At 55.8% G+C, this 11,449-nt stretch overlaps 1 protein-coding gene across 2 annotated transcripts; it reads right to left on the bottom strand.

Moving 5' to 3' along the window:
* Window positions 1-4,394: 4,394 nt before the first annotated feature.
* DOK3 (docking protein 3) lies at window positions 4,395-11,321 on the bottom strand. 2 transcript variants are annotated; one of them, XM_064596494.1, is made up of 6 exons: window positions 10,897-11,321; window positions 9,415-9,644; window positions 8,159-8,464; window positions 5,697-5,796; window positions 5,413-5,585; window positions 4,395-5,309 (listed from the first exon to the last, which is right to left on the bottom strand). In XM_064596494.1, exons 2-6 carry the CDS (start codon window positions 9,478-9,480, stop codon window positions 4,611-4,613), a joined length of 1,344 nt encoding a protein of 447 aa, XP_064452564.1. In that variant the 5' UTR covers window positions 9,481-9,644; window positions 10,897-11,321; the 3' UTR covers window positions 4,395-4,610. The 2 variants fall into 2 exon arrangements, with proteins under 2 accessions (XP_064452564.1, XP_045743203.1); XM_045887247.3 differs by lacking the exon at window positions 10,897-11,321 and having other exon boundaries at window positions 9,415-9,703.
* Window positions 11,322-11,449: the final 128 nt, after the last annotated feature.

The raw sequence follows: 11,449 nt of genomic DNA, 5'->3' as shown, positions 1-11,449 counted from the left end.
TTCCCGACTACATTCATTTGCCGGGACCCCATCTTGTCCTGTGACTATCAATAACACCTATATGCCAAGGACTCCCAGGTTATATGTCCAGTCCTGACCTTCCCCCCACCCCAAATTCCAGACTCTAATATCCAACATCCTACCCAGGCTCTGTTTGGAGGTCTACTAGATATCTCAGCTCATCACATCCCAATTTAAACTTGTGATTTTCCACCTCCCTAACTTCTTCCTCACCTTAGTAAATGGCATCACCATTCATCCACCTGACTCAGTAAAAACTATGACGTTATCCTTCCTTTCTCTGTTATACCTTAAATTCTGCAAATTCCACCTTCAGAATATGTTCCATATCTGGTCACCAGCCAGCCATTCGTCTTGTGTCTGGACACCTTAACAGTGTCCTAACAGATCTTCCTGCTTCCACCCTTACCTAATCTAGAGTCTCCATGCAGCAGCTGTGATATTTTTTAAGCAGAAATCACACCACATCACCCTCAGCTTTTGGCATTCCAGTGGGCTCATGTTACGCTTGAAATAAAACTAAGGTCCTTAAGATGTACATGACATTAATAAGCTAAGTCTACCTCCCACTGCTCCCTTCCTTGCTCACTCTACCCCAGCCACTCCAGCCTCCTCACTGTTCCTGCAACGCATCAAGCATATTCCTGCCTCAGGGACTTTGCACTTGTAGCTCCTTCTGCTTGGAACAATTTCCCCTGCTACCTAAACAACAGGCTCTCTCACTTTGTTCAGATCTCTGCTCTGCTGTTGCCTCCTCCAAGGGGCCTTCCCTGATCACTGTATCTAAAACAATAGCTCCTTGACATGTCACTTGCATTGGGCACTTGGTCCCTTACGCTGCTTTATTTTTCCCCATAGCACTTACCACCATCTGACATTATATTAGGTGCTTGTTTCTTCATTGCTCTTTGTCCTCATTAGAATGTCAATCCCATTAGAGCAGGGATTTGTCTGTCTCATGCACCATTTCCCCAGTGTCTGTACACAGGGGATGTGAATGAAGAGATGAAGGAAGGATTGAGAAGGTGAAACAGCAAATGAGTAAGAGAATAAGTGGTGGCCTGGGGGTCCTGGCAGTCCTCCAGCAGAGGACACCAGGGTCCCATTCCTTGGCTTATGCAAGGTTCAGGCCTGGATGAAGCCACTAATGTTCCCTGCAAAGGCAGCCCAAGGGGAGGGACAGGCCCCAGGCTAGGACACAGTGCCCCCTAGTGTCCAGGACATGTGCAGCTCCAGGGCGAGGCCTGAGAATCCTGGAGATTTGCAAAGACTCTCTTTTATAGACTGGTTGGAATCTCACAAAAACTGACATAAAGCAAAGAGGCTTAGATTTGTAATAAAAAAGCATGCCAGAACAGAGACCCAGAGTTCTAGGTTCCAGTTCTGGCCATGACCCTAATTCTCTAGGTAACCTTCAGTGTCCTGGGATTTGCTGAGCTGTCAAGGGCTGGTTTGCCACTGTGGGGTGGAGGGGTCCTTGCTGCAGCCAATCGGACTGGGGAGGCTCTTGGCCTCAGCTTGCTTTATGGCCGGCAGCCTGATTGATCATGGGAAGACTTTCCCTGTCATAGGGAAGACATCACCCCCTCCCATAAGCGGGGCCGAAACCTACCTCCCCTTGCCTCTAACATCCGTCCAGTCTTTTCTCTCTGTGGCCAGCACTGCACAGAACCCCCCTGCCCACAACCTCCTTTCACACATTGCATCTGGAGATGTCTTTCAGACATCCAGGAGTGTGGTGTGCAGTTGGATTCTTAAATCTGGAGTTCAGGGGGACAGGTCTGTGCTGAGATGTACATTTGGGAGTCGTGAGCATTTAGATGGTCTATGAGATCTGGAGACAGAATTGGCTCACTTATGGCAGTGGTTCTCCACCTTGGACTCCCAAAGAAATCATCCGGGAAATTGAAAAACTGGACATTGGTGCCCACTAGACTGATGAAATCTCAGCCCCTGGGTGTAGGACAAGGCGTAGGCATTTTTAAAAAGGCTCCAGGTGATTCCATGTGCAGCCAGGGTTGAGCTACACTGTGTCTGAGGCTGGAGCCCCAGGCAGAACTCTGGCAGACGAGGTGCCGGCCGAGGCTGGGAAGGAGAGATTTGTGACAAGGGAGGAGAACCAAGTGAAAATGGTGTTTTAAGGAGAGATGTCAGATCCTGCTGAGAAGCTGGGGAGACCAGGTTGCTTTTGTTTGGGGGAACAAGAGGTTGGTGACCCTAATAAGAGTGATGTAATGGATCAGTGGGGCCCACGGGGAGACTTGAGTTGGCTAAAGGGAGAATAGGAGAAGGTGGAAATGAAAGTAATCAACAACACTTTTGAGGAGTTTCACTGTGAAGGGGAAAAGGGAACGGGGAGGTCGCTGAAGCCGAATGTGAGGTCAAAGGTTTCCTTTAAAGATGTGAAATTATGGAGCGTGTTTGCATGTGGCTGGAAAGGATGATGGCGATGGTGGAATTCCTGGGTGAGGAGAGAGGATGGCTCAGTTTGCCAAGCTGGGAGGGGACGGGGGCTGGGGTCAGAGCACGCGGGTTGGGGAGCAGACACTTCCGTCATCGCCGGGCAGGACGGAAATGGTGTGGCTGCTGGTGCGCTTGCCAGTGAAGTGCTGGGAGGTTGAGGGGCTTCGCTGCTGTCAGCTGCCATCTGTCCAGGATATCTTTGAGATGAGAAGGAGTGGGGATGGAGAGGAGAAGGTGAGAAGGTCTTGGGATGGAGGAGCTCTCCGGAGAGCCTGTCTATCTGAGCTTTGAGATCACATCGTGAGAGAATGTGGTCAGCCTGGTTGTGTGAATTTCTCTGGCCACGGGCAGCTGTCGGGGGACAGGCATGGAGGGGAGTTGGGTTCACCCGAGGCTGGGCATTTTGCCAGACAAATAAGATGGAAGAAGAGAGGACCACAATTTGCTCCATTGGCGGAGCAAAGAATTGAAGTCGGACAAGGATGGCGTTGTGGGGACCAACTGCACAGATGGTGAGGAAAGGGTCCTGTAGGCCAGTGTGGTTGGAGAGGAGCTTTATGGGCCATGCCAGAGGAAGTGGGCTGGAAGGAGAAAAGGAGGTGGCCAGAGGTGGATGCTTGGAAATAAGATTGCGAAGAGGGAGCATCACTGTCATGAAGAGGCGCAGGATGTGCCAATGGCATGGGCGGGGGAGGCAGAGTTGAGGTCAAGGGGCTGGGGGCAAGATTCTTGGGGGCATGATGCTTTTGTGCAGGGAGGCCTCAGGCATGGTGACAGGAGTAGCGTGAGGGCACCAAAGTCTTCAAGACACTTGTTTATCTCCCTCTGGAACATGAGATCCTTGAGAACGGAACCTCACTGAATTATGGGGCGCCTGGGTGGCTCGGTCGGTTAAGCCTCTGACTCTTGATGACGGCTCAGGTCATGATCTCAGGGTTGTGAGATCAAGCCCCATGTTGGGGCTCCGTGCTGAGCATGGAGCCTGCTTAGGATTCTCTCTCTCCCTCACCTGCCCGCCCCACACTCTCTACAAAAAAAAAAAAAAAAAAAAAAAGGAAAACAAAAACAAAAGGACCTCACTGTCTTGAACATGGCGGTGTCCCCAGTGCCTGGCACAGAGTAGGCAGGCAGTAAAACTCTAAGGCATGAATGAATGCCTGGTAGGTAATTTGACCTTTGTCCTCGACAGTTGAGGAGACTGAGGCCCAAGGTTCCCAGAAGTGTCTGCACATTTTGGAGTCTTATTGGGGAGCAGGTGTTTTGGTTGTGCAAACCTTTGAAGTCCCTTCCACCTGCCCTCCCCCCCCCGCCCCCCACCTATTACCTCCTCCCCAGCTCAGGCTACTTGGTCTCCAGTTGGGCTCCCTCAAATTTGTTTTCCGCACTGCTTCTTCTATAATCTGACTGTGTCTCTCTGCTGAGGATGAGACCAAGCTCACTGCAGGATGGTCAGGCCTCTCATGCTTGGCCACCAACTCCCTGTCAGCCCCATGCTTTTCCCTTTATCTCTGGGCCAGTGCAGACGCACCCTCAGCCTGGAAAGACCGGGGGCTTGCTGTCCACCTGGTAAGGCTCTGCCTGTCCTTCACGCTTAACTCAGAGGGCACCTCACGCATGGGCAAGCCCAATTTCTCCTCCTGCCTTACTGTCCCTGTCATTTTTGTTGCACAGGACTGACTACATGGGCCCTAATTATCTGCATCCCACCCATCTGCTCAAGTGGACTGGAGCCCACGGGTCGCAGAGGTCAAGTGCAGGCTAGGTGGGTCCCCGGCACCCAGCACAGGGCGCTGGTGTTTGCTTCAGGGCACGTGAGTGAGGGTCTGTGTGTCTGTGCGGCTCGGTGAGCACCACTGCCAAGGGCTGAAGGGAGGAACTGTACACTATGCGCTACAAGGTGGGACCAGGAGCAGAGCTGGGAGGTTTTATTACCAGCAAACCTGTTCACTGTACACGGCGGGGGAGGGGGGACCGGTGGGGCACAGGAGGGGTCCTCCCCAGCCTGCCTGCCTTACCCCTGCAGGCCAGAGTGGATGCAGGGCTGTGGCCCAATGTCCATTGTTGGCCCTGGCCCAGGAACAGCAGAGCACCTGTCTTTCCTCCTGCCACAGAGCCACGCAGGGCTTTCAGGGCCGGTCACAGGGGACTGGGCCCTTCTTCCGCTCACGGCTCAGCAGAGTCACCAGCTTGGCCTTGAAGCCCGTGTGAGCACTGGGGCGGCCAGAGCTCCCAGCTTCATCACTGTCGCCCAGCTCTAGTTCCAGCAGCCGCCGGTACTGGGCCTCGAGGCTGCTGTCGTGGGCAGGGCCCGGACCGCCCAGGTCCTCGCTGTTGTGGTAGATGGGGCTGGCCAGGGGGCTGCGGCAGCTGGGATCCTCCTGCTCGGGGTCCCTATCCCTGGGCAGCACGGGGCCTGCCTCCAGCAGGCATAGGTTCTCATAGAGGTGCTCGGCATTGCCTGGGGGCCCACTGGCCCGCTTGCACACGGATGCGTAGAGCCCAGACACTGGCTCATCTTGGGGCACCGGGCTCAGCAGTGGGGGCAGGCTCTGGGGGCCGGGCTCAGCCAGGCGTGCCCTCCGGGAGCTGGGCGGCTCCAGCCCTGGGGGCACCTCCCGCAGCTCTCCTGGCGGGTCCAGTGAGGGCAGGGAGGTGGCCCGAGGCAGGGGACAGGGTCGGGGCCTAGCCTGCTCTGGCAGCTGTTCCTGCTGGCGGGCAATGGCAGCGGCCACGGCCCTGCACAGGTCGAGGGCTCGGGGGCTGCTGAAGGCGAAGAGACCCTCGCCCGAGTCACAGCGGCGTCCGGCTTCAAAGGAGAACACGTCCTAGACACGGGGTTAGGGGGTGGTATGGGTGGGTTCACGGCGGAGGGACCTGGGCTCCTGTCCACCTACCACCCTTCCCAGCAGGGCACTCCTTGCACCTCACCTTGTCAGAGCCGAACTTGCGCAGGAAGCGGTAGGGCCAGGTGTAGAGGGCCTGGGGGCTGGAGGATTCCCGCAGCTGGATGGTGTCTTGGCTTAGCACTAGGAGGTAGGGCCCCTTCAGCTGGCAGTGGGTGGCAGCCTCGGTTCTCTGCACCACCACTGGAAACTCGCCCACTGCAGGCAGGAGGGTGGCGAGGGCATCAGGGATAGCCCGCCTGGGTCCCCCAAAGGTCCCAGCCCTGGGTGGAGGACGGCTGAGGCTGCCCCTGCCCCTCCCTGACTCACCTTCTTGCCAGGAGGAGTAGATGGAATTCTCCTCCATGGGGACCAGGCCCCTCTTGGAAGCTTCCACCTCCCCTGGTCCTGAGGAATACTCCCCTATGCCCTGGAGAATGAAAAGCAGTCAGAAGTTAGAGCCTTCCCCCCACTCCTCTTTCTACATCCTCTCCCTGGGCCAGTAACCCAGGACTCCAGGCCAAGCAGGAACATCCAGGGACTGGGGTGCCACTTCCAGTTCTGCCCCCGACACACTGCACGACCCTGGGGACCCCTCTGTTTCCCCACCTGCAGCCCCCACGTGCCCCCTTAAGGCTGCCGAGAGTTGTAAAGTAGCGGCACACAGGAGGAGGTCCCCATTGCACTTGCACTTGGCCAGGGACTGGGCCTCCTGTGTGTGTCCCTAACAGCTTGGAGTGATAAAGGGGCAGGAGCTTTAGGGGTGGGACACGCAAGTGAATTGGCTCCTCCATCCTTCTCCAGGCCTCTTTCACCATCTCCCCTCACATCCTCTGAGCTCTGTCAGCACCTCCAGCACAACCACCTTGGCCCACGGTGGCATGGCCGGGGTCACATGCGACAGCTTCCTCACTGGTCTCCTTGTTCCTGTTCATTTCCTTTTTTTTTTCTTTTTAAAGATTTATTTATTTATTTGAGAGAGCGAGAATGAGAGAGAGTACATGAGCGGGGGGAGGGCCAGAGGGAGAAGCAGGCTCCTCGCTGAGCAGGGAACCCGATGTGGGACTCGATCCCGGGACTCCAGGATCATGACCTGAGCCGAAGGCAGTTGCTTAACCAACTGAGCCACCCAGGCGCCCCCCCCCCTTTTTTTTAAACTTAAAATATTGTGGTGGGGATGCCTGCATGGCTCAGTCAGTTAAACGTCTGCCATCGGCTCAGGTCATGATCCCAGGGTCCTGGGATAGAGTCCCACATTGGGCTCCCTGCTCAACAGGGAGCCTGCTTCTCCCTTTCCCTCTGCCCCTCTCTGCTCATGCTCTCTCCCTCTCTCTCTGTCAAATAAATAAAATCTTTTAAAAAATAAAATATTGTGGTAGAATACACAACATAAAATTTACCATTTCACCATTTTAAAGTGTATAATTCAGTGGTTTTAGTATAGTCATAAGGTTGTGTAATGGTCACCTTTATCTAGTTCCAGAATTTTTCTTTTTTTCTTTTTCTTTTTTAAAGATTTTATTTATTTGACAGAGAGAGACACAGCGAGAGAGGGAACACAAGCAGGGGGAGTGGGAGAGGGAGAAGCAGGCTTCCCGCCAAGCAGGGAGCCCGATGCGGGGCTCGATCCCAGGAACCTGGGATCATGACCTGAGCTGAAGGCAGACGCTTAACGACTGAGCCACCCAGGCGCCCCTAGTTCCAGAATTTTTCATCATTCCACATGGAAACCCATTAGCAGTTACTACCCACTCCCTCTTCCTCAGCCCCTGGCAACCGCTAAGCTGCTTTCTGTCCCTATAGATTTGCCTATTCTGGGTGTTTCACATAAATAGACTGATACTAATGTGTGGTCTTTTGTGTCTGGCTCCTTTTACTTAGCATGATGTTCTCCAGGTTCATTTATTGTGTTAGCATGCATCACTACCTCATTTTTTTTTTTTTAATAGTCAGGTAATACTCTGTTGTATGTACAGACTACATTGGGTGTAACCATCAGTTAACAGACATTGGGGTTGTCTGCACCTTTGAGCTATTGTGAATATTGCTGCCCTGAGCATTCTCATACAAGTTCTGTTTGAACACCTGTTTCAATTCTCTTGGGTATACACCTACTAGTGCAATTGCTGGGTCATATGGCAACTCTATGTTTAAGTTTTTGAGGAACTGCTAGGCTCATTTCCTTTTGGTCCATCATAGACCCTGTGAAGCTTTAAAGCTCTCAGTACCTGGCTCCCCAAAGAACCCCCCTCTCAAAGGCATCTCCTCTCACTCAGAATAAAGCCCCGAACTCTGCATGTGGCCCAGAGTAGTTTCAGCTGGCTCCCACCAAACTCTCCACTTTTGCTTCCTCCTGGGCTCCCTCCCACTCCTTAGTCTCCAGCCACAATGGCCTTTCTGTCCCTTTAACACACCAAACTTTCCCCTGCCACAGGGCCTTTGCCCATGCTGCCCCCTCTGTTCAGGACACTCCTCAGACCTCAGTGTCTGGGTCACTCTTGCCTCAGATCTTTGCCTGGTGGGCTCTTATTTGTCCTTGAGGACTTGGCTCACTGTCCCTTCCTGAGAGGCCTTCCCATCTAACATCCCACCATTCATGCCTGGTCCCACCAGCCTTTCATTTTCCCCACAGCATGAATGGCCATCTGAGATTCGTTCTGTGGACTTCGAGGCTATTCCCCCGAAGGCTCACAGGTGCTTGGCAGGTACTTGCTGAGTGACAGGATGGGAGTGAGCATGGAGATGAACAAGGTCGGGGGTCAGGTGGCCCACCTCTTGCCCCTTATGCTCACCTGGAAGGCCAGCTGGCAGATGGGGCCCATCCATTCCTGGCGATGCTGCGCGGCCAGCAGGTGGCTTCGCTCTGTGGTGGTGAGCAGGAAGGCACCAGTGTCCTTGGGGCAGCTCTCACCGTCAGCCGGCAGCACAGACACACAGTCAGCCAGGCGGATGATCCGCCGTTCCCCACGCCGGCTGGGGCCTGCAGACCTGTCACATGCTGGCCCCAGGCCACCATCCCGGACCTCCCAGCTCTCCAGCCGTGCCACACCTGATGGGCTTCCTGCATACAGCAGACCCCATACCTTCCGCCAGGACTTCTGTGGGAGATGAGGATAGGGGAAAAGACCCTTGGGTGGCAGTTCTCCCTGTAGCTCAGCTCAGCACACACTGCTCAGCAAGTGCTCCTGGCCACCCTGGCTGGCCTCTGCTTCCCCCAGATCCGCAGGTCCCAGAGAAGGGGGCCCTGCCAGGGCCAGCCCAGCAGGGGGGAAGAGTCTGTGCTGGCAGGCGGTCAGCTGTGGGTTCAAGTCCATCCCACCAATTGCCTAACTGTGACCCCTATGAGCACTAGTGTCCTCATATCTCAAAAGCCCTGAGAACGCAAGGTTGGGGCTTCTATTGGATCATGTCCCTGACGTGGTTGAAGCAGACCACCTGACGCTACGATTGTATTGGTGCCCCCTACGCCCTCTCCCCAAAGAAAAGGTCACTCGGGCCATGGGACAAGGGCTGAGCAGGAGGGAGGCCTCGGTCTCATAATGGCAAGGAAGGAAACATGCAAATAGTGTAAAGCAAAGGAAACAGACTGTTTATCTGCCTGGGCAGCAGCTGCAGCTGAGCTGTGAGGGTGAAGGGCCTGCTGCCTGGGGAGAAAGGCAAAGCCCCCAACTGTGTCCTGTAACAGGGCTAGGAGGAGCTGAGCCCTCGTCTGCAGGCTGGTGCTCCTCCGACTCAGCCCCAGCCTTGTCCACAGGAGCCTGGGTGCCTCTACTACACAGGGCGGAAGGCTGTTGGGTTAGCCAGCCTCTCAGCTCTGCCCTGCCCCAAGGTTTGGATTCTTAGATCCTCCCCGCGCTTGGCTTCCCCATCCGCAAACAGGACAGGCTCTCCAAAAGGCCCACTCAAGCTGAGAATGGGGCTCTGCTCTACTCCCCAACACCTTGGTTGGGTTCCCCACCCTGACTCCTTCCCCATTCTCCCAGGTCCCGGTGGGCTGAGGCTGCCGCCTACTGTCCTGATCAAGCTGCCTGGCAGCCAGGGTCCCCACCTTGCCGAACTTGATGTGCTGCTGATAGAGGATGCCGTCCTTGATGGGAGTCTCCCGAGGCTCCATGGCCGCTGCCAGGCCCCGGGACTGCCACTCCGAGGGCCTGATGAGACTGGTGACAGGCCGGAGGGGAACTCCTCACACTTCCCCTTCTGGCCACTTCCCCCTCCCTCTGTCCAGAGAGGCAGCTGCAGGGCTGGGGGGAGGGGCGCCCGTCTTCAGTAAAGGAGCTAGGATAGGGGTGGGGACATCACATATTTCTTCCTCAGGGTCCAGCTGGCCCAAGGCGCCCACGTGTGCCTGGCCGGGGCCTCAGACCCCCGGAGGGCGGCTGACCTCTGCCTGCACCTGGGTCAGCTGGCTGTGAGTCATAAGCTCCGACCTCTCCTCTGAGCAGGACAGTCGCACACCCTGGCACCTGACGTTCCCGCGGCCCGGTCCCTGTCCCAGGACCTCCTCTAGCCAGACTGGCCTGCTCCTTGCTTTCCCCACTCTTGAGCCCTGGTTGGTACCCTCTCAGTGCCGCTCTGCTGGCCTTTATCCTGGAAATATTTCCAATATTCACCTGCTCCCCTGTCTTCACAGTCCCTGTCCATTACCAGCCTCTCATCTCCCCTTTGAACCACTGCCTGACAGGGCTCATTGTGGTCCTTTCCACCAACCCCAAACCAACCCCTCTGACTACCCCCTGCCCTGGGGTGTAGCCTGGGCTCCTCAGCCCTACACTCAAGGTGCCCTGTCCTGGCCTCCACCTCCCCTTGGCCCAGTGCCTCCCAGGAACCCCTTACCACTGTGCCACTTGATAGCTGGGCTGCCCAATCCCCTGGGGAGGTCCCCCTTGAGCACCCCACGCCGAGCACAAAGGCCCCACCAGTGAGCCCGTCCTCACGGCATGGCCCAGTCATGTGAGCGTGAGTGGCATGCCCCCATTGGGTCCCTGGAGAGATCACATGCTTTTTTTAAACTTCTTCTTGCTAGGCATTTTTTTTGGGGGGGGGGCCCTCACCTTGCTGGAGGCTACTAATGGGGCTCTGAGTGTGTGTCTGAATTCTGGGAACAGCCTCCTGTCACTCATTCAATGCCACCTTTAGGCAGGCATGTGTAACCAGGCTGAGCAATACTCTTTAGGGTCGCATATGGGGTGTGGACAGAAGTCTTTTCCATGGGCCTCTCCACCCGGCTTTGTGTCCCTTGCAGCCTGGGCAGCCCCAAGCTCCAGCAGCCGGACAGTCTGTTCTTTGCATTCTCATTGCCATTTCAATGATGAGGAAATCGAGGCTCAGAAATATTAAGTAACTTGCCCAAGGCCAAACACCAAGTGACAAACATGACTTGAGCAACTGCTGTCCTGCTGGGATAAGCATGTGGTCTTGCACATGAAGTGCCGGGCCCCGAGGACTTGCTGCCCATCCCTTGCCAGACGTGGAGATCCTGCGCCATCTGCCACCCCCGTTATTCCCATCTCCTGTCTCTCCCACTTACCTATGAGCCTCCCAGCAGGCGTCTGCCTGAATTGCCTGGATCCTGAGCCCAACAGACACCCAGGCACAGGGTGAGATCAGTGAGTGCTAGCTGCCTGAGTGGTGGTCCTGTGGCGTCTGCTGCCCCCTCAGCGAGGTGGACAGAGGGTTCCCCACTGGGAGTCTGTGCGGGCAGGCAAGTGGACAGGGGGCCTGAGGCAAGAAGTCGCCTCCCAAGGGGCTCCGGGAGCTTCATACAACTGACAGGAAGAGGGAGGCTGGGGCAAGTTTGGAGATTATAAGAGCCAACCAGAGACCAGAAAACCCAGCCATTTCCCCCGGGGCCCACCAATGCGGTCTCTCCCCGAGCCACAAATCCAGCTAGCCCAGAGGAGCTACCCAAAGCTCCCAGCAGGGGGCCCCAGGTACGTGGCTCTCTCCACAACCAAAACCCAGCCGGCCGTGTTGGCAGTAGCGGTGGGAGATGCCAGTTCCCCCGCCTTAGAGGGGCTACGGAGGTCAGAGGGTGAGGCCTGTCCAGGAAGCAGGGATCAGGGAAGGCGAAACACAGAGGC

Source organism: Mirounga angustirostris, unplaced genomic scaffold (assembly GCF_029215605.1).
Source record: "Mirounga angustirostris isolate CCGP_5_RB_7025 unplaced genomic scaffold, mMirAng1.0.hap1 SCAF_7, whole genome shotgun sequence".
Taxonomy (NCBI): Eukaryota; Metazoa; Chordata; class Mammalia; order Carnivora; family Phocidae; genus Mirounga; species Mirounga angustirostris.
This window is presented reverse-complemented; position numbering and strand designations above follow the sequence as displayed.